General features: G+C 32.3%; 1 protein-coding gene across 1 annotated transcript; it reads right to left on the bottom strand.

Annotated features, from left to right (window-relative positions):
* Positions 1 to 8,298: 8,298 nt before the first annotated feature.
* On the bottom strand, positions 8,299 to 14,015 carry LOC137807746 (protein IMPAIRED IN BABA-INDUCED STERILITY 1-like). The gene is made up of 9 exons (XM_068608524.1): positions 13,151 to 14,015; positions 12,416 to 12,700; positions 11,954 to 12,271; positions 11,033 to 11,260; positions 10,474 to 10,571; positions 9,863 to 9,950; positions 9,206 to 9,733; positions 8,822 to 8,954; positions 8,299 to 8,653 (listed from the first exon to the last, which is right to left on the bottom strand). Exons 1-9 carry the CDS (start codon positions 13,448 to 13,450, stop codon positions 8,634 to 8,636), a joined length of 1,998 nt encoding a protein of 665 aa, XP_068464625.1. The 5' UTR covers positions 13,451 to 14,015; the 3' UTR covers positions 8,299 to 8,633.
* Between the last annotated feature and the right edge of the window lie 9,558 nt (positions 14,016 to 23,573).

The raw sequence follows: 23,573 nt of genomic DNA, 5'->3' as shown, positions 1-23,573 counted from the left end.
TCTTCTTTTGTGATTGTTGTAATAAAATAAATAATGTGAGGCTGCTCTAAGTTTTCTTTTGTTGTATGGAATCATTTTACTTTTTGAACAACCTATTAACCATTAGCTTTAAATGGCTTCTAATTATTAAATAACTTTGATCCAATTATACTGTACGTATTTAATAACTTTGATTCAATATACTCAATAATTATTCAATTTTAAGCATTTATTGAATTACTTTAATCTGATATAATGATATTTATTTTCAAACCACATTGAAAACACAATATCATATTACTTGATGTAATGCTTGTTTAGTTTTTTAAATTGAAAAACAAATCAACTAGTTCCTAAAATTCTTTTATATTATATATATTTTTTTGTCTTGAAACATTATAAATGACGATCAGTAGGATTTGAATAAGGCAAATAATACTAGTCTACATTAAAAAGTCAAATTCCACTCTTATTTTTTATATTAGTAACTACGTTTGCAGGCGAAGTTTTTGTAAGATCAACACTTTGATTCAGGTATCTAATGAAATAAGAAGAATGAAGCTATTTTGAAATTATAAATCTACCTCTACTTTTTTATTATTATTTTAGTTTCATTGTAAAATAAAAATGGAGGGGTATATTAATCGTAGTAGGAACAAAATATGTAAAAAAAAACTCTTATATATTCCCGTGAACATTAATTTTAATCTCCATTTCTATACTAATTGAATATTATTTGTTTAGTTATACTGCTGATAAAAAAATGTTATTTATACCCGTACTTATTTTTCATACTCTACTTATATATAATATACTCTCTACTTATCTACAAACTTAATGAATAAAAATCTATATTGGTTCAACGTTTCCATTCTAACATTCTTAAACATACATTGTCTTCTTAATTTTCTCACAAAGTTAATGTGTTTTTGTTATTCTTATAAAGTATTATTGTAGGGACGAAATTTTTCTTACTTGTTCTATTTTTCTGATCTTCGATTTTTTTTATTTTATTTAGAATTTAGAGTTTAAGATTTAGAATCTAAATAATTGGTAGTTAATTATATACCAATTTAGAAACTATTTATCAATAATAGAAACTAATTTAAAAATTAATAGTTTTTTTAGTATCTAAAATTGTTTCTAATTTAGTCAATATAGAAACTAATTATTATTTTTTTCTTTAAAATTGGTTTTTATTTCATGATTTTCTTGTATTGATTGATCTTTCGGTCTTCGCAGCAGAGCAGAATACATATTATGACACTCCAACGCTAAAATCGATTTTAAGTACAGGAGTGTTGTATATTTTCGAATCAGAGTTTCATTATCTAGAGGATATTTTCTATTTATAACTATGATTTTTGGAGTTTATAACATTATGTACTAATGCGATCCAATTTATTGTGATTACGGTATGATATTTACTTAATAACAATACTAATTGATTTGCGAAATGTGGAACAATAAGGTCAACTAAGTGTTTGCGTATATGTGGATGTTCGGTTTTTGATAGAACAATCGTTATTATTGTTGTAAAATAGCTTTTGATATTAAGTCTATTTTTAATTAATAAAGTTTTAAAAATAAATTATAACCTAACTTGTTGAATAAGTAGGCGTAGTATCTAAGCCTAGGTAGACGGTAGAGTAGGTTACGTCCGGATCTTTAATGAGTAAACTGACCCTTTTTGGTCCACTCTTACTCAAAACTATTTTTAATACATATTCTTCCTCAAAAGTATTATAGTACAATGCGAGCATTAAACCAAAACTTACATATAAAAAACTAAAATCCTTATTTCTTGAAATTATAATCATTGGTTAAATCCCTAAAAAATAATAAAATTATAATAATTAGTCATAGCCATGTATATATATGTCGACATATTTTTTTAATTGAACTTTTATTTATCCTACCAATCCTTCAATTCCTTTTTATTTGTTAAATTTCATTTTCTATTATGAGTTAGATGCGTCCGATACATCGTCCCACAACTCCAATAAAAATAAAACGTATTGTGAGTACAAATCGTGAATGTGATTTTCTTAACACGATAACTGAGTATTTATTTCAGTACACAAAAAGAGTAGTGAAAATAACCTGGGTATATTACGTGTGAGAAGGGTAACAAAAATCAATGTTTAACAAAAACAGAGTACAATAGGGAAACGTGTGAATTCATTCGCATTAAATTCGTATATAGATCAGGAATCTCATTTTAAGTTTTATGAAAATTATAAATCTATATTATCTTAAAGACTTTACACTTTTATATTAGAGGTAATATAATTTCTTTATGTTAATTTGATTCATGTGTCTTTTGTTATTGATTACATAAGAAGTGAAAAAAGTAGTTGACTTATAGGAAATTACATAATTAAGTTGAATTATGCTTTACAGTTTTGCAGATTAAAGCCCGTAGTGTTTTGAATGTTATACCTTATATGTTTGCCCAAATTTGCAAGCAATTAACTCCATTTATTTCTCTGAATATTTTACTAACTGCCCTAACTTTTCTTTTGTTTTTCCTTAATTTTACTTGATGACAACAATCACATTTGTAACTTCACTATAAGTTAATTTTCCTTATACCTGTGTAATTTGATCTTGAGGTGTCTGCAATAATGGCACAGTCTAATGATGTACTATTCACACCATCCACATATATGTGTCGTGCATTAGGGAATAAGAAAGCGAAGAAAATAAATTGATTAATAAAACAAATGTATGTTGATGTCTATGGAGGTATAATAATCATAATTAGCAGTGTAATGACACAGGGTTGGTTGTTTAGCAATCTCCGTTGATTGTCTCTTACAATCAAAGGTAACAAAAGTTGGGGTCCGAGGAATCAGAGGTGTGAGGGGTGTCGCTGTTCATATGTGGCTCCTTGTGCACTGTCACATGATTATTTGTCAACACTGGAGAAAAGTCAACAATATCAACGGAGAGTGGTGCACAGCGATGTGAAGTTGGTCCACAAAATGATTGTGACCACTCTGTGCAGCCAAACATTTTCTGGGTAAGAAACGTGATCCGATGAGAAATGATGCCAGTGTTTGGGATTCTGCATTCACGTGTATAAGCTGGAATTTTTTTCCCAATATTTTCTGAGAAACTGCAGAGAATCTCCCAGCACTTTCTTCTCTCCTCCAAAGCCTTCTAATCACAATAATTTTTTCAAGTTTTGATGGGAAGGTGTTGTAAAATTTAGTTATATACAGTGAAAGGATTTGTATGGTTTCATGCAATTTGTAACACCTAATTGGATGATTCTCAAATGAATAGTATGAAACAGTTTTATATGTAGTTCAATTGATATAATTATTGCAGAAATTATCAAACTTGATATACATTATTTTTGGCGACTGAAGGACACCAAAAAACTATTTCACTTTTATATGATAATAAATTAGGATTGTTATTACTCCAACGATTAAGTTATATATATATATATATATTTATTATGTTTAATTTTATAAAAATTAAACAGTAATAATAAGCGTCACAACACAACAATAAGTATACCCCTTTGTTTGTTACTATTTGTGTTAGGGAGATGAGACCTAGAGAACTATTGAAGTCTTCGTCTTTCTCTTTCAGTCGAACAGGTTGTTAGGACTTCATTGGGATCCTTTTCGCTTTCGTGCTGCTCCTTCGGCTCTCGGTCTCGGATGAATGCCAAATGGGAGAGGTTTCTGCAGAAGACACTCCGACGCTCAAGTCAGTAAAGGATGTTCGGCACTCGGGTAGGTGTACAATAATAATGACGTACCTTGTTCCTTGAAATGTGTATTATTTATATTATTTTAATGGACTTACCTCATTGGGCATGATTAGTGGAATGAATTACATTTATTGTTGTATTACCTAATTCATAATGGTAGTTTAGCTTCACTGATCTTAGTTTGAGCATTAATGATAATATGTGTCAGTCGACCTGACCGTACGTGGTGTCTCGGTCGGTTCGGTCAAGGTGACCAAGACATATCAGCATATCGGCCGGCCATGCCATTACAGGTAATATATTTTTTTAAATATCAATCTTTGTATAATTTTAAACTATACTTCAACAATATTTTTAATTAAGATAAGTAAATCAATACAATATCATCCAGAACCATATAAATAATTAAAAGATTACAAATATTTTCATTTAAATTTTTTAATCAATATGTTAATACGAACTGACTATATTTTAATCTAACAATAAATTTATGAAATAAAAGTAAAAAGTATATTACATTCATGATATTATACTAAATGATACTTAATGTTGAAATAAAGATTCATCTTTTAACAGGATGATACTCATATTTTTTTTTTTAGTTTTTAAATTGATGTTTTTAATAAATGATACCCACCTTTTTTTATTTAAAAATATCATGTTGATTAAATTTTGGATAAAAAAATTATAAAACGGAATCACAGTTTTAAAATGTAAAATTATAAAGAAAAGTTTGAATGACTTAAATATAATAAAAAAAGATAAATATTACTATGTTATATATTTATTAAAAAATATAAATAATTGAGTGTGTATTAGCCTTAGTTGATGATGGATAAGTGCAATTAATTTGTAATTTGACAAAATGAAGTGACGCAAGTAGATTCTTCCTTTTGGGCATATTTGAATGGAAGAAAGGGTTCCACGTGAATGGAAAAGGCCCTTTCAATTGTTTTGTTTTATATTTTGGTGGTGCAGTCTCTTTTACATTGTTGTGTTTTGTTTTTGATGGAGCAATGTTCATGAATTGAGTCACAAGGAGGATACTTGTGGTCCAATCATATCATCTAAAATTCAATTATGTGGCATCTCTTGAGTGAAAAGGGAATTTGGATGATAAAAAGCTTCATATCAAAGGAGGACCCAACCAAAAGAGGTGCATATAATGGTCCCTCTTTCACTTTCATCATCGCCTCCTCTTTAAAACTGACAACTAAAACAAACACAATCATATCCATGATAGTGAGAATACCCTTTAATACCTTTCTTAAAACATCACTACCCTCATACAAAACTGCATATAAACATGTTTTGATTGATGCTGACCAAATTTGGAAGCAAGCTCTTGCAAATATTTGAGCTTAGTTTAGTAGCTTTGCATGCATGCACGCGAATGAGGTCACTCTTTTTGTTTATAACACCAAAACGATGGCCTAAAACAAGGGCTTCAATAGGTTTAGCTACCAATTATTACAATTTCTTTCTATTTTCAACACTAATTTATGCATCTCAACCACTTTAATTATTCGGGCTTTCAATTAAACAACATAGCCGCGGTTATTGCCCACGCATAATACTCTGCTGATTGCATCAATCAAAGCGAAAATTTTATCAGAATAATCATGGAGCATATTAATCAATTATAAATTAAATTAAATGCATATCACACCCTCTTTTTACTATATATATATATAATTTAAATTATTAACTATTTTAAATAAGTTTATGTTAATTTTTTTTCTTTAAATATAATATTTTTTAAAAGTTAAATATGTTTTTAGTTTCAGTACTCTAATACAAAATTCTTGATCCAACTTTAAAGCATCCAAATTGTTTATAAATGAAAATGATTGAAATATGTAATGTATGGTAATATTTATGTTTAATAAAATAAATAATGTTTCTTATATAGTTGGAGGAAGGCTTCCCTCAAAAGAGGGTCTTCACATGTTTAAGAAGAAAATCATAACTACTATGCACATTATATATCCTCACAAGATTGAAGGTCATAACACTTGCCTCCCCCATTCTCGCAACCCATAAAGTTGATGAACTTTATGTAAGTTGTCATAAAGGGGATGAGGAGAAAAAGGACATATTATATCATTAATTTTTCTACTTCATTTTGTTTTTTCTTCTTGGATTTCTCTTCAAAAAAAATTCTCGTCTCAAGTATGAGTAAATTCAACAGTTTCATGCAAGATAACTTGCCTGCAATTCACTTAATCCAAAGTGGTTTGTGATTGAAATATATCGTATTTGTATTGTTTTAGCTTACAATTTTTCTTACTGCACCCAAGAATTTTTAACTACATACCATAATTTTTAAAGTGACAATTTTACCTTAGGGGACTTCAAGATTATCTATTATGAAAATCTTCCGAGAAATTTTTTTTGGAATTTTCAGAACATGATTTTTCAAACAATATTTTTGGAGCAAAATTTCTGTAAAAGGATTTTCGAAACAATTTTTATAACAAGCTTCTTAAACATATTTTAAAACAAATTTTTTGGAATATGATTTTCAAAATAATTTTTTCAGAACATATGTGTTATTGAATAAAATGAACAAGCTTCCTGAAACATATAAAATACCTTTTGGAAAGAGTTTTCTTGAACAAGTATTTCCCTCTCTTCTCCTTCTGCTTCTCAAAGAGTGCATCTACGATGGAAAATAGAGGTGTAATTGGAGGTGTACGGTTGTGGGAGTGATAGTGATAGTGTAGGATGCATTTAGTAATTATGGGGTGTGGAAAGTAAAAGCTTTTTGGTTTATTTCAAATTAATATTTTTAAGCCCCCAAATTGACCCAATCCTACATTAATTAAACCTATTTATATGTGGGGAGTTTCTTCCTGCACCCCTACATTTTTCTTCATACACCACATAAGTTTTAAAATTCCAAAACTAGTCTTGACCTTTTATTTGAAAAAAGGCACCAGTATTTTTTGAATTATGAATTTGTGAATCTGGGAAACATACTACGGATCCGTAAATCTGAAAGATTACTGGATTCATCAGTCTGAAAGATTTACGGATGCACCAATTTAGGAGTTTTGTGGATTCAATATTCTGGAAGACAAAAAACAAAGTGCAAATTCCTTGTTTCGTAAACCTAGGAGACTGCATTGTCTGGAATCACAACATATGTACTGTGAAAACGAAAATCCACAATATTTACTTCCCTTATTCTTCGAACAGAGAACTGCTAAGACAAACCACCGAACTTCCACCAAGTAGCCGAAGACATCACCGATCACCACCAAAAGAGACGTCTTCATGTGCCAAGAGATGGAATAACACCACTGTTGAGAGAGGAATGCAATCTATCTGTGTGTATTCTGTGTGCAAATGAAGAAGAAAGAGTAGAGTGTGGGTGTTGTGTGCATTTTATATAATTTTAAAAATATTAGAGATAGGTTTATCTTTATATAATATTGTGGGAGTGCAGAAAAAAAAAGTAGAGGTACAGGAAGGCACTGCCTTACATGTGTACTTTTGAAGGTTAAAAAGCAAAGGTATTTCTTCCTACACTCGATCAAAATTCTTCTTTCACCCATTAATTTCAAAAAGACTATGTTATCCTTTTTTTAATAACTTCTTTTTTTCAAAACATACTTTTTTGGAATTTATGAAATATATTCTGAAAAGAAATTATGAAATAGAATTTTCAGAATAAACTTTCTAAAATGTATTTTTTAGAATAACTTTTTCAGAGTGTGTTATGGAAAGAATTTTCCAGAATGAGAATGACTTATATGGGCTATTTAATCATTTCAGGGCAATTGCTTCCTGCACCATATCACTGCACCCGATTCTAGTGGAAAAGACAAAACTGACCTTAAAAAAAAATTCCGAAATATGTGTTCTGGATTTTTTTATCCGGAACAAAATTTTATATTACAGATTTTTTTTATCTTGGAATGAGTTTTTCATTTTTGTTTTCGGATTTTCATTTCCAAAACAGAATAATCTCTTTTCCAGATTTTTTTTTTCGGAATATATTATTTTCAATTTTGGATTTTTTTCTCCGAAATAGAATTTTAATTTTTGTTTCCAGATTTTTATTTCCGAAACTCAATAACCACTTCCGGATTTATTTTTCCAGAATATATTATTTTCAATTCTGGATTTTTATTTCTAGAATTAAGGATATTTTTGGAAATTAAAAAAATATGTTGGGTGCAGGTTAAAAATGATCGGTGTAGGAAGCATTTGCCTCATTTCAGCTATTTGATGGAAGTAAAAAACACCCAAAAGCAAAAGAGGTTTGTGTAGAAGATGCAAAAACTAAAGGATGCGATAAATTGATTTCACAAATAAGTAACTTACTGATGTGTTTTAAAGTGTGCGTGCTATTGCAAGACTTAAGGGGGAACTTAATTAATTTTGTCTTATGATTAATTTTATTTTATTTTTCTTTTAAGAAGATTCTTGGAAAAGTTTCTTAATCAAATCCTCCATCATATACTTTCGAAGCCTAAAAAAAGTGAAATAGGTATGTAGACCAATTTATACATATATGTATGTGCATTGTTGGATGAGAGTTGAGAGGTAGATAACCATTAAGATGTTTGAGGAAGTTTAGATAATAAAGAAATAAACTTTCATATAATATAATTGACCAAAAATAGAGAATCCATGGTGAAAAAGAAGTAAAAAAGAGCTTTTCTTCTCTTCTCCACGGCCTTCTGATTTCTGTAAATTGAATTGCACTCCTTAAATTGGTTAGTTTCCAAGCTTCTATTCTAAGTAGCAACTCATGCTGCTGGATATTGTGTCCATGTGTTCATGATAATGTTAATTTGTTGCTCAAAGTCACAGCAGCGAGTGAGCTTGGAGAATGGAGATGGCCTTTCACAAGGACATTTGGTTTGAAATGCGAGGATCTATTTCCTCCCATGAATAAATATCACCTTTGGAGTTACTTCCCTTGCTTCTTACCTGCAATCCAGGGATCAGTCGTTAAGCCCTCAGCCAATTTGATTGATTAACTTTGTAATAGCATAGTTCCTTAACAATGATTTTCAAGAAATCTATGCACAAAAATGAGGGAGAAAAGCAATTGCTTCTTCTTATGGTGAAAATCTTTTAGATATTACTGTCACATACCTTTCTGAAACCATGATCTTCTTACTGTACGCCGGATGTGTCGTTCATGTCTTTCTAAGAGCTCATCAACGGTGTGCATTTTAGATAGTAGAGGCCCTGAAAACTCTACCTTTTCTCCTTGATCCTGGTAACTCTGTTAGGAGGAAATAAATAAGAAGCATGTCCATGCAAGGACACATGAATTGCATATTCTGGTTTCCGATCCAAGAAAATTGATAACCAGAGCCAGTAAGGTAAAATAAAGAGTAAACTTCATCAATGTTTTCAGTGATTGTAGTAAGAATAATTTTGTAGTTTTTAATTTTCATTTAAGCAAGATATTTAAGTTCTTTAGAACTCATTGTAAAAAACAATATGAAGATCTTTTCAGTGAAATAAACTTACCAGGTTACTTCTCTTGGATAGTGAATCCTGCCTGTTATAAAGCGCCATGGACAGTTCTTGTGAATGGTACTCATCAGTATCAAATGAATCTGGACGATCAAACTTACTCCATTGGTTTTTCATGGCAAGCTTAGAAATTTCAAGTAGGTCATGGCCCCTAGAGTTGGTGCATGTCCCGAAAAAATCATTATTTTCATAGTTTCTGGATTCAGAATTATTCCTTGAATTTAGTGTAGAAGTTTCCAATGAGTTAAAGATATATCCTCGAGAAATAGACCGACTGTGAGTTCTAATTGAAGTGTCATCTCTACGCCTTTTTGCCCATGCAAAGCCACTTGATTTTGAAACTTGCAATGGTCCAGGAAAGGAAATATCTACTTGAGACGCATTCTTCACATAGGAAGAATCGTCTGGTTTTCCACTACACTGCGTTGGTGCCTCCTCACCTGTATTAGTGTTCTCTTCTTTAAGGGTGTGGACACATCTATCAACCATCTTTCGGGAAGTTTGAATTTTAGTTGTCAAATCCTGTAGGAGGAGAACAAGATGCCAGGTGAGATGAAAATACATTTTTGGTGATTAGATCACTGCTGGAAATCAGTGCATGCACATAACAAGAAACACAATGATGGGAGCACATAAAAAAGCAAGCTAGACCTCTGCTGGGGCTAATTTACTCAGTGCTAGTGGCTTTCTTGATGGTTTTCTTGATTCTGGTCCACCAGCACGCCCACCAATTTTTTTCCTGGAAGTTCATACACGTATAATTTCATGAAAAGGCAACAAATGATAATTGCTAAAATGAAAATTTGAAGATTAAATTTTTTATGATGTTCAATACTATTGAAAGCCTGACTTCATATTTTCAGTATTACAACCGTAAGAGTTTGTTTGACGGACACCAAACAGACCTTAAGATTTATCCCAGAAGAACAAATACGATACTCTTCAGATGGAGGATCTAATATTCCTGCCTCCATTGCAACTGGAATTAGACTTTTGGCATTCATGTTTTAATGAAATACTAATAAATATTACCTTCTGAAAATAAATAGTTCTAGTCTTAATAGTTGACTTTCCTCAATTTACTGTTCAAGGATGCCGATTCAAATGACATTTGCAAGATAAAAGAACAAATCTAGCCTCCCCCTCATTCTAACACCAAATCTAGACCCTGATAAAATCTAGGGACGATATGTACGACAATCTATACCTTTCTTAGACAGTAAAACTCCATAAAATAGACAGAAAAGATTATTGGTTTTCACCTTCTTGACTCCTCTTCATGTTTCGCATCAATCTCCTTGCTAGGTGGGTATAATGGTAAGCTTGATGGGTCGCATGCATAAGGTTTTGTTTTGAAATACTGAAAAGTAGTAAAATTATTGTTAGAAGGCTAGAAGAGTCTAAAACCATATATCAATGCGGTACATGGTCATAAAATTTGAAGATGGATGATGATAAAAATCTGTATATAGGCAACGACTAATATCACAAAAACAAAAACAAAAATTATATGCAGAAAAAATATTATCAAAATCAAAATGGACCAAGGCATAAGCTCTGCTATAGATATTAATCATTAAGAAAGAACCCTTCAGTAAGTTTTCTTTAAAGGTGGGTTTAGGTTTAACTCAATGTTATATAGAGTTGAGTTAGGTTTAATATATTAAAGATTTCATATTAACTAGAGAAATTACCAAATTATTATATATAAGTGAGTGAAACCTCATCACAAAGCCAACTTTTACATGGTTGAATTAGACCTAAATCCACTTTCTAACAATTTGCAACATATACAAAATCAACATTGCCATGTTAACTTACCTCTAATGTAAGAGCAGAGGAGGCAGTCCCACGTTTGCTTGGTTCAACAGAAAGAAGAGTTTGTAGAAGATTTACACTGGATACATGAAAATCTTTAAATGTCTCTCGGAGGCAACTATCATATGGTTGTTGCGGCTTGAACAATGTTGCATGAGGAAGTCTGGTCTTTTTCCAGTATTCTTCGGGTGGGGAGCCACAAAGCTTGAAAATTTTGTGCAATTGTTCAACCTGAATGTATGGCAAAGTTGAATTCAGAAGAGATTCAAGAGAACAGTTGAAGAACAAAATATTATAGTTGTCATTTCCAGTTTATTCGTTTATTATCAATTAGCCGGTTAGCAACCAATCTATGAAGTTCAGTTCCACTCTCCATTGTATCAAGATCATATATAATTAAACACACAACAAGAGAATCCATGTCAAACAAACCAACAGTTTGTAATTTGTACTCTGATTAATTATTGCCAACAACTACATAGGATTTATTTTTTAACTTTACAATGTGAGTCGTATAGTAAAATTAGTATGTAATAAAAACAATGAATGAAGCCTTGTAGGCATGACAAAAGTGCACCACTTGCTTTGAGACGGACAAGACAGTTGAGTTGAGGCTGAAATCTATGGGTAACATGCATTTCAAGACTTTAGTTGAGTTGAGACTGAAAAAGAGATTCTCTTGAAGAGCATTTAAGGTGGCACAAACCACAGGCCATTTAGGCACCCGACCAATTTTTTGTACATCGACGAATAAAAGGAAACCTTTCTAATAGAAAACTGGTTTACTATTTGGTGTAATAAGATCTTATTCCATTCACAAATTCTCACTAACGAGCATCATTAGAAGGTAATCTGATTTTGAACACAAAATATCAAATGGGGAAGGAAAAAAGTCCATACATTTTGAAAAGTTTACTTTACTACCTCGGTTCTCCCCTGAAGTATAGGCTTCCCAATCAGTAATTCTGCAAATACACAGCCAACACTCCAGAGATCCACGGATGGACCATAATCTGTTGAACCGAGCAAAAGTTCTGGAGGACGGTACCATAACGTGACTACACGACTAGTGAGGGGCTGCTTGTTCCCAGAATTAGAGAAATTTGCCAGTCCAAAATCTGCCACCTTCAATATTCCTTCATTATTGACTAAAAGATTTGATCCTTTGATGTCCCGGTGCATCACACCCCGTGAGTGACAGTGCTCAAGACCAGATAACAACTGTTTCATGTAGCATTTGATCTGCACAACAAAATTATTTCATCCTTTTAGCTAAGCATCACATCATTCAGTTGGCAACTTTTTTGTATCAGTTTACAAAACACTCTATTAACACCTAGCTAATGGTGTATGAGAAACAAAACAACAAACATGCAGCATTTATACCTGTGATTCACTAAACTTGATTTCTGGTCTAGACAAGAGCCCAGTGATGTCGTGCTCCATGTACTCAAACACAAGGTATATGCTACAAGACAATCTAGAAGTAATCAAGCCCTCCAGTTTAATGATGTTTGGATGATCAAGCCTCCTAAGAATCATTATTTCTCGTGCCATAAACCTCACACTCTCTGGCTCAAAATTGTCAAATCTCACCTTCTTCAAAGCTACTATCTTCCCAGTCTCAATCTCCTTTGCTCGGAAAACACTACTATATGTTCCCTGGCCAATCTATTCATCCAGTTTCCAAATATATAAAAGCCAAGTTATCAAAACTCAATAATAAACATTAGTATATAAAGCAGCACGTTATATACAACTCAAGAAAAAACAATCATTCAACAACGACAATTTCATTTGCATCTTAAGCTTTTTAAGACTTCTGCATAGTTATGACATGACTGCATTTACAATTGTTTATAATATCAAATATTGGGATAAAAAAATTGTGATGCAACTACAATTGTGTTCGTCTACAATTTTTCTGTAATATCATTGCCACAAAATTGCTGACCGAAACTACAATTTAAATCTTATCAATACCATTCTAAAAAGTTTGAGAAATCTTATCAATTTTTCACTTTGAAAGGCAACCTAGTTAGTCAAATCACAACATTAACACCCTCAGAAAAACCATTGATAATTTGACATGATGAAAGGGTGGCTGGTATTTCTACGAACCTTTTCAAGTTTCTCAAATGCGTCAGCTCGAAGAGGAACCCAACCGTGAATGGCCTCACTTGCGACGGCGCTGAGCCACGCCGGCCAACCCGCCGCCGCTTGCTCTCCCTCCACGTACTTGCTCAGGTTCCCCAACCTGAAGCTCAGAGACTCACTTCCACCATTGGAACTCGCTCTCCCTGACTCACCCAACTCGCTCCTACCTGATTCAGTCTTATTCTTCCTGTTCTTATCCGACTCAACCGAGTGCTCAATTGCAGGCGTGACAGAAACTGCCTGCTTCGCCACCACACACCCCATTACGTTACGCCTCACCACACCATATCACTCCCAAAACCTTCCAACCCACCACGCAACCGGTTAACTTCGCCCTGTTCCTCGGGTGAAGTTAGCTCCTTTGTGAACCACAGAGAACGAGAGCGAGCATCAGCAACTGTTCAACATCGCAAGGGCAAATGGGCCTGATCTTTTAAACTCACCCGACACGAACTCAGACAGACACGAACATAAAACTTTGTTTCACTCGCTTTCTCACTTTTTTTTCCGTTTCTCCGGTAATTGCGGAGACAGAGGGTGCATATTGGGATCTTAATAAGGCTCACTAAAACACAGCGCCGAAATCAACGGAAGAATGGAAGTCTTTTGTGCGTATTTGCCTTTTTGCATGACAACGAACGAACGAACGAACAAACGAATATGCGAAATACTGGTTTTGTTGTATTTGTTACTACTAGTTTGCGACTTTTGTATTTTCATAGGTTTGTTTTGCCTGAGAGCATGATGTTGTGTGAAAGGTAAACTACTTGAAAGTAGAGAAGTTTTGCATGGTGTTGGATTAGAAGAGCGCGTGTGAAAACGGGAGGTTAGAGTATGTGGCAGATATATAAATTAATATATTTCGTTTTCATTTAGCTTATATCATCATCATGTCAAATTGCTAATCCACCAATTATTATCAATCACAATTAATTTTGCTTCCACACTGATAAATGGTATTGGGCTGTCGTTGTTGTCTTCATTAATGCGTCTTCGTGATCTCTCCTTGCTTAAATTCCCACTTTCTTTGAATTTAAGATTTGAAGATTATTTTCTGTTCATATTCATGCACCACTTTACGTGGGAACTGGGTAATAAAATGGTGATTATTCGTATTAATCACTTTTAAAAAATAATAAAATATTGTCCCTGCAATACTAATCTGCAAAAAATTTGCTTACTTGAACTGTGTCTGCTGCATAAAACGCTGACATTTTCATGTTTACTTCCGTCAGTCACTGACTTAAAGTCCACGCATTGTTGTGTTTGATTTTGATAGGTTAAAATAATAATGGGGCAGGCACCTCTATGCCACAAAATTTTCTTCGTTGTTTGACACTTGGTAATGAAAATATAACAGTGTCTATCTATCTTTCTTCCTCTGTTGACCACAGTTCTACTTTCTTAGAGATAACGCTTTGGAATGTTTGATATTTTTGAGTGGGTAGAAAGCGTGCTGCTTAGGATATAGGCTCACTAGGGAATTCTGAGTCTTGGGACCATTTCCGTATATTCTAGAAAATTTGCCCAAATTATCCCATTTTGAATTTGAAGTAGACCAAAATAATTTCAACGGCCTAGCCTCGTATACAAGACAAATTAGCTTTTACCTGCTATAATTCATATGTTTCAATAATTTCTTCCTATGTGCACAAGAAAAGGAAAACCAAAACATTTGTTCCAATTAATAATACAGAAAGAAGTTAAAGTGGTGTTCTAATTAATTATTCCTGGTGCTAATGCGTTTAGGAATTTAGTACAATGATTAGGCATGGTGTGTCCATAGCTGACTTGAGTGAAAGAAGGATAGCATGATGATTTGATGACCAAAACCTTGCCTGCATTATTAATGTGCTTGCCTTATTTTCAGTATGCTGTTTTCTCAGTATCCTAATGGCGAGGGAAAAGTTTGCAGTGTGGCTCCCACTATATATCTTTATCTTTTTCTTTTCTAGGTGATAAAAGGAAAGGGGAATCCAAGCACCCAACACCTATTTTCACCTTTATGATTACCATTCTATGTAGTTTCTGGAATCCTAGAGTAATAGTCAGAATAGGATAAAGTAAAATAATAACTTTCCTGATTCTGCAAGTCTTGTTATTCACCTAAATAATGGTTTTTGCTGCTGAAGCTTTCTAATAATTTTGTCTATTTAACCACAGGAACACATCATTAATAAGGCTCGGAGTTGCGGATTGAGTCACGAGTAACTGAGATTAATAGTTTTGTGTCAAGATTCAGAATTTACAACAGAAACACGAGGTAATACAAGTTTTTGAATTTGATTATCCCACTTTCACTCATCTTACATTCCTGTATGGAATTTTCTCAAATTAAACCATAGAAGTAGGAAAAAAGATTTTAATCAAAGTAAATTTGTAATTAGAGAGTTAAACAATATCGATTTTTTCTTCCTTTTATCTGTTCTACATGTGGTGTCTTTGACATTACTGATGTACACCGATAATGGTAACTCTTTTAAAAACTTTAATAGACCCTTCTCCAATTCCTCCCCCAGAAAAAGGAATGGCTCTGATAATATACAAAGAAAAAGGAAAGATGAGTCTGAGAAAAGCCATAATTGCTGCCTCGTGCCTCCCGTGATCTAATCAAGATATCCCTCAAAGCATGAGGAGCACTCAGAAGCAATGATAGAAATAAACAATACCAAAGTGATAACTAATAAATACATCTATAGATGAAACTATGAAAGAAACCCTTACATTAATCAATGTAAATAAATGTAGACAAAGCATTATTCGAACTCACAATTTAAAAGAAAAGGGGGTAAGTGGTTAATCACAAAGCTAAAACAGGAAAAAGATTGTGTTTTAGACTTAGAACCTTGCAGCCATCTTTACCTGAAAGTTTCAACCCAGTCATAAGAAAAAATATGATGTACTGCCTGGTATTTACTGCGGGGTAAACACAAAGCTGAAAAAGTCCCTTGATTTTTAATGTGCAACAGTTGATCAGATAAAATAACCTTTCCATTGAATGCATTTATTAAAAGCTTCAGACATTTTGACAAAGTTGGCTTGAGAATAATGACAAAAGCTGTTTAGTGGCAAAGTGAACATATTCAATCTTTAATATAGGGTGTTTCAAATTGCAAGTTGAGGAAGTTGACAAGAAACAGAAAGCCAATGCATGTGCACCTAAACAAGATTAAACTGATAAGCTTAATTTCCAAACAGGGAAACAACTCAAAGAAATGAGTAAATGTAGACCAAAAGAAAGAAGTGAGTAAATGTGATGTTGAAGAAAGCATGTGAATGGATGGAGCTGTTGTGATGAATTTTTGAATTCATTTTTTATACACATCCTCCATTGTGATTAAAAAGAATAAAGAGTAATAAAATGAAGAACAAAAAGAGGTGGGTGTGGTAGGTTAACGGTTGGTCACAAGTGGGGATCCATGTCAGGATTTGGTTTATAACTGTGGTTTAGTTGGTGCAAATATTGACTAGAGAACCTTCATACGCTTAATGAAACCACAAACACTGAACGACAAGGGAACAATAACACTCCAACATTTCCTTTATTCTTTTCTTACTCACATTCTGGCCCTGCAACACGTTTATGTTTTCCCCCCTAATCATTACACTCCCAGAAGTTAACCACATCACAACATAAAACTCAGATTTTCTCATCTAAAAATTTGCATTTCCCACTTTTCTTACTTGTGTACTACTATAAATAATATTGGGTTGAAAAGAAAAATGTTATGGGATGAAGTGGTATATTAATATTACTGGCTGTCTCTGTACATTTCTAGTTGTTTGTCCAAAGAGTCAAAAGCTGGCACGTGAGACCAACTTAATTTGGTAGTAATATTAATTCCATTTGTTAAGTACTACCAACTTAGTTATGGAAACATTTATTTCTAAGGCTAAAAAGAAAAGGGTCAAGGTTCAATATACGAATCATGAGATTATGACTGTGATGGTGGGGTTTAGAAAGTTTCTACAAGGTTTTAAAGTCAAAATTTGTGACCATTATTTGCATTAAAAATATATACTTTTAGTTTCTAGTGAACTGATTAAGAAAATGTACACTTTTTACTTCAAACTTATTAAGATATAATATCGTTAAAATGAATTATTGTATATGAGGTATTATTTTCTTTTAAATTTAGATTTATTATTAGAAAGCATATAGGAAGATTAAGTAGGGGAGATGTTAAATTAAATTGTTTTTGTCAAATTCCACTAAGATATTAAACTATTAAACGTTAAAACTATTATATTGTGGTGATTTTTAATTAATTGATATATTTATTAAACGGTAAAACTATTAAACGTTAAATTCTATTTTTTTTAAAAATTAAAGAATATAAATATTTTTAGTTTTTATAAATTAAAATGTTTTATTTATATAAATTTAAAGAGTAGTTTAAATACTTTATGATGAAAAAAATAATAATTACACATAATACATTAAAAAATAATAATTTTTTTCCTAACAAAATAGTGGATGCTCATAAATTCACTTATGTCTCCTTTTGTATGTAAAAAGGAGCGGTAAAGATGTCTTATTAGTTTTCAATTTTTATAAATCCATTCTGTTTAGGGAAAATCCATTATGTTTAGGAAATATCACAAATATCATTAACAAAATATTTTTTTTAGGATTTTTTAAAGAGATGAGGGACAAAGTAAAAAATGAATGAAAAATTATTTGTTGACAACAATTTTTTTAAAATAATTACTTAAAAACTTTTTGATAATAAAATGTTGTATTTAAATAATAATAATAATAAATATAAATAAGTTTTAGAATGAAATAATAATATATTTAGTAATATAGTAAATGTATTAATATATTATGACTCTAAGTTTGCTGATAAAAAAAGTTGACTCTAAGTTAAATTTTTTATAATGAAAAGCATGATAATAATAAAATAATATATATATATATATATATATATATATATTAAAAAATTAATGAACTAACGGGTGAACCTCCTTTTTGACAGTTAGATTAGAAATGACTATTTGAAAAATAATTCCTTCTATGAAGCTTTATTTTGGAGAAAAACCTTTATACAGACTAATATAGATACGATTAATTGTTTTTTAATTATATTTAGAGTTTCACCAATATACAATATATTTATAAAATGTAAATTATCAAAATAAAATTCCAAGATGAAGAAATCCAAAATTACTATATAACCATAGATAATGTATGATGTAAGTTTTCTTATTTTATTTTTCCTAAAGGGTCAAATATCCAATGCTTTAAAGTTACGTAGATAAACACATAACAATCTTGTAATTATGAACACATCCTCCTAAATCTTAGTAGAATCATACACATTTTTATTTTTTTGTGATAATTCATTTTAGAACAGCATTTAGTCTAATTGTTTTGATTAGAATTTTTTTTAAGAAGTGTAAAATGATTGATTTAAGAAGAAAGTGTGAAGAAAGTAAGATTGTTTGAATTTAGGATTTGTTTGTTTATGTGGATGTACATTTCACAAACAAAAATAAAAGAGGATATAGTAATTTATATGTAAACATTAAATATCATCTTCCCTTAAAATGAAAAAAATAAAGGAAAAGGAAAGTCATGTCACCATGAAGTTATTTCTGAATTTATCCTTATTAAATAAATTTAACTAACACAAATATTTTAATAAAATGAAATAATAATAATTAATAATAAAATAAAATTTTAATACAAAAATATATACTTATTTATAATAAATAAATTATATAATAATATAAATATAATAATACTATTTACATTTAATATAAAAATATTTTTTAAATTTATGAATATTTAAATTATTTATTTTATATAATAATTTACAATTTTTACATATATTCAAAATTTTACATATAAATTATTTTTTCGTCAACTAACTTGTATTTTTTCAAAAATTAAAATTCATCCAAATTTATACAAAAATACATAATATTTGATTATTCTATTTTTTTAAAAGACAAGGGTAAATGTCTAATCTTACATTTTACATATTTTAAAAAATAAAAATACTCTCACCACCATCACATCACTTACAAACTTCAATAAACTTTTCTCACAGATTCACTATAACATATCTAAATCCAAACACATTAATATTTTGTTTGTTTCTCTCCATTTACTGTAGTCGAAGAAAGATTTGCGGGAGAATTTGTGTTTGTTTCCACAAATTATCATAGATTTGCAAGTGAAGAAATGCGATTGATTGCTTGAAATGTATTCTTTGCATAAAAGCAAAGAAACTTCACAAATAGAGGAGGAAGACACCTAATATCTATTTTTCCTACTTCGCCCATAGTTCATTTTAAAAATATAAATATTTTATTATATGTATTTATAATCAAAATAAACATTTTTTACATCGAATATTTTAATTAACTCAAATTTGTAATTATACATTTTATATATTTTTAAAAAATTAAAATTTTCTTACAACCATCGTATCACTCACAAACTTCAATAAACTTTTATTACAAATCCACTCTAATATACCTTAATCCAAACAACCTCATTTTATTTACATTTTTTTCTTAAATCACTTCAAATTCACTCCCTCAAATCCTCTATAACTTTCTTCACAATTTTTTCTCAAATCTTCACACATCCATTACCTTAAATCTTCACACATCCATTACCTTAAATCTTCACACTTTCACTCTACAATCCAAACACAATTTAAGATAAGGAGAATGAATTTGAATGAAAAGCCTATAGATGATTTCATTATAGTATAATAATATTTTATATAAATATATTTAAAAATAATTTATAAAATAAAATTTTAAATATTATTTAAATTTATTTTAGAATAATTTAATTTATTTTAATATTTTTTACTTTGATTTATTTATTTTATTATAAAAAACGTAATTGTTGAAATGAATATAATTTATTATCTTTTTAAAATCAATATAATTGATTTTTTTTTAAATGCACGGTATTTTCTTGTAAATATCTTCTTATGTGAGTAGAAAGTCTAGATTGGAATACTTTTATTGTTTTCTACATTTTTTTAACTTTCAGATTCTTGAGATTTGTACTTTCTTTACTTTTTCATGCTCTCCAACTTTCCGTGCATACAAACAAACCGATCGTAAGACCTCAAATAGAGATGAATTGAATAGCTTACAACAAAGTAAAATAATGACATGTAACAGAACTCAGTAAAACGTCATATGTGTGGTTAAATAGCGAATTATATAATAAATTCAACAAATTTAATTAAAATAAAATTTAATATCATATTAAAAAATAAATTTAAATTTAAATCATCAAGAAATGAATTTTAACATAATTCATTTTCAATGAAGATTGTAGCAGAAGAAGAATACATCTATTATTATTTCTACAACATCTCATGAGACAATGTCTCTTTCGTCCTTTTTCTAATTTTTTTAATGCTTCAATCTCTTAATTTTGTTCTCCAACTTTTATATTTTACGGTTCTCAAATTTCATTAAATTGTTTTCCTTAAGCAATAGTTGTCATATTTTTTGTGATGTAATCTAAACTAACAATTAAAGTGTACTTATTAAATGAAAGTAGTATTAAATATTATATAATAACTTTAAACATGAAGAATTTAATGGTAGAAATAGTATATAAAATGAATCGTAGTTGGTCCTTCTGCTATTAAATTATTATTTTGATACATTCTCTAGAACAAAAGGAAATGGTTCTTTCTCTCTTAAGAATGGAATGGAATTATGAGCCATTAATCACCCACCTTCGCTTTTAGTTCATCCCAAATCGCAATAGGAGCAATTTCCTTTACATAGAATAGATTAATGAATACACCCAATGTTGGAATATCCCATGTAACATCTCTGAGGTGGCATAATCCAGTGTATAAATTAAATGAAAACTAAAATAACATCAGATGGTTTTAGAGGGATAAATCGTAACTGCATTATGCTTAAAAAAAAAAGTGACTTTCAAAACTTTATAAAATAAGTTGAATATAAATGTTTCTACTAGGAAGATGAGAACTAAAGAACTATTGACCGAATTTGTTTTTTTTTTTTTCGAACGGTCAACTTGCACTTCAGCCTTCCTATAACTCCTCCTTTGGGTCTCGGTCGTCTAATCGCTCAGTCTCTGGGGAAGATGCCGAATGGGGGGTACCTGCAGAAGGTACTCAAACGTTCAAGTCAGCAAATGAGCGTTCGACACTCAGAAGTGTACAATAATTAATGATGTACATGTTCCTTAAAATGTGTCTTATTTATATTACCTGCAATGGGTTTTTCTTATTGGGCCATGTTAAGGAATTGGTCTGCGTTTAGGGTCGCATTACCTAATTGCTAACTGCGGATTAGGTTTGCTGACTCAACTTAGGTGTGATAAGATTCCTATCATCGGTCGGCCCCTGGGACTGGGCCTTAGGTCGATCGATTCGCTGGTGGAACCGAGACTCTGGTTAGTTGTTCGGCCTATACCAGTACACTTGCCCCCTAGGCTCGAGGGTAATCAACCTGAAGAGTCTTGTGTGTCGGTCGGTGGATCGAAGGCTGGTGATGGCGGTTGGGGTTGTCGGGATCTGACGTGACGATTGGGCTTTTCGAGGCTCGACATGATGTTTGGCGGCGCCTGCGCGTCTGATATGACCCTCATTAATGAGAGGGTTTTCGGCGCCAATGGTTGAGGTGATTGTGGCGCTTCGTGTTTCGATACTCTTACAGGTATAAATAGAGGGTCCCCACAGTGTCGAGGCACTACTTCCTTGTGCTTGTTTGCTTTGATATCCGAGTGATCTTCTGTCTCACTGAGCGTCTTTTGTGACATTGATCGTCCTTCTAGTCTTAAAGAGGTTAATTATGTCTTCCTTGTCTCGTCCCACGTCCTCTTCTTCAGATCCTGCTTCTCGTCTTCCATCTCCCCCTTCTTCGTCTCAGTCTTCTTCTTCTTTGTCATCATCTGACTCTTCCACGACCGGAGTTATGTCGGTCGGGGAAACTCAAACGTTTCCCCTTGTGGGAGTGGTGAGAGAAGATAACTCGGTCGGTGCTTTTGATCAGTCGGGTGCTTTTGGACAGTCATCTCCTCAGGGGCTTGACTGGGTAGATCCGAAGGTGACCCGGATCACCTGTTCGTTTGTGAAGAGGGATGTGGTTGCTGAATTTTTGGACAAGGTCGGTGTTTTGAAACTGGACGTGAGTTTAAACGTCATAGTTATCGACCTTGTGAGTTTATCGATATGGTATGCTCTGCTCGGTCATCTACCGAACGCCCTTTCTTTTATATATATGCCTGTTTGTTTTCTGACCGAGAGTTTGTTGAGCCCAAGGTGGCTGAGCTAGAGAAGAAAGAGCAAAAGTGGGCGGCTGAGAACACCAAGCTGAAGGAAACCCTAGAAAGGTATGTCATTCCAGTTGGGTCTCTTTGCTGGAGGCCGAGAATCTGGACCTTCAGGCAGCGAAGGCAGTGATCGAGGCAGAGCTCGACAAGAACATAGATGAAACTTTGGTCATGTTAGGCGAAAGTTTTGATCAGGCCCTCTGGCAGACCCACCTTCTCTATGGCAATCCTCCTCCATCTGGCAGTTTTGACGTTGAGATGGACGTATACGATGGCTAGATGTTGCCCTGCGGGGAGGTGGAATACTTGAAGGCTGCTGCCGAGGAGACCACTGCTGCTGCTGTAGAAGGTGAAGGCCCCTAGGCCTCTAGGCTTTTATTTTTGTAACCTTGGTCGGGTTGTGGTCTACTATCGTTCGTCCCTTGAGGTCGGGGTGTGACCTCCTCCATTTTCTATGAATATAGTAGTTCTTTTTTGCATAAGTGGTCGTTGCTTTATATATTGTAATTTGTTGTTGAATGATAAAATTTAACTAAGTTAAAAGGTGTGGTCGGCTAATTGAACTAAGGCGAGCGGTCGATCGTTTAATTGAAGAATTGAGGCATCATCCAGGTCAAATCGAGCGTGTGAGGTATTGACAGGGTATGCTTGTTAAGGCTACATCCAAACCAAACCAAGTTAGACAGTGTTGGCAGGGTATGCCGATTAAGGCTTCGTCCAGACCAAACCGAGTGTGTGAGGCATTGACAGGGTATGTCTGTTAAGGCTACATCCAGACCAAACCGAGCGTGTGAGGCATTGACAGGGTATGTTTGTTAAGGCTACATCCAGACCAAACCAAGTTAGGCAGTGTCAGCAGGGTATACCGATTAAGGCTTCGTACAGAATGAATCGAGTTAGGTGGTCTCAACAGGGTATGTCGATTAAGGCTTTGTCTAGACCGAATCGAGTTAGGCGATGTCGGCAGGGTATGCCGATTAAAGCTTCGTCCAGACCGAACCGATGCTTTGGAGGTGCGAACAGGATATCATTGAAGATAAACGCCTCATTAAAATCTTCCCAACCGAAGATCTTCTTCAGGGAGAAACGGTCGGG

Source organism: Phaseolus vulgaris, chromosome 3, assembly GCF_000499845.2.
Source record: "Phaseolus vulgaris cultivar G19833 chromosome 3, P. vulgaris v2.0, whole genome shotgun sequence".
NCBI lineage: Eukaryota > Viridiplantae > Streptophyta > Magnoliopsida > Fabales > Fabaceae > Phaseolus > Phaseolus vulgaris.
This window is presented reverse-complemented; position numbering and strand designations above follow the sequence as displayed.

Bases quoted from the DNA above. Each gene is read 5' to 3' on its own strand.
- LOC137807746 (XM_068608524.1), bottom strand. From the start codon at position 13,450: ATGGGGTGTGTGGTGGCGAAGCAGGCAGTTTCTGTCACGCCTGCAATT. The intron at 12,701-13,150 runs GTTCGTAGAAAT...CTGGATGAATAG, and splicing joins CATTTGAGAAACTTGAAAAG to ATTGGCCAGGGAACATATAG. The intron at 9,734-9,862 runs GTCTAGCTTGCT...CTCCTCCTACAG, and splicing joins GTAAATTAGCCCCAGCAGAG to GATTTGACAACTAAAATTCA.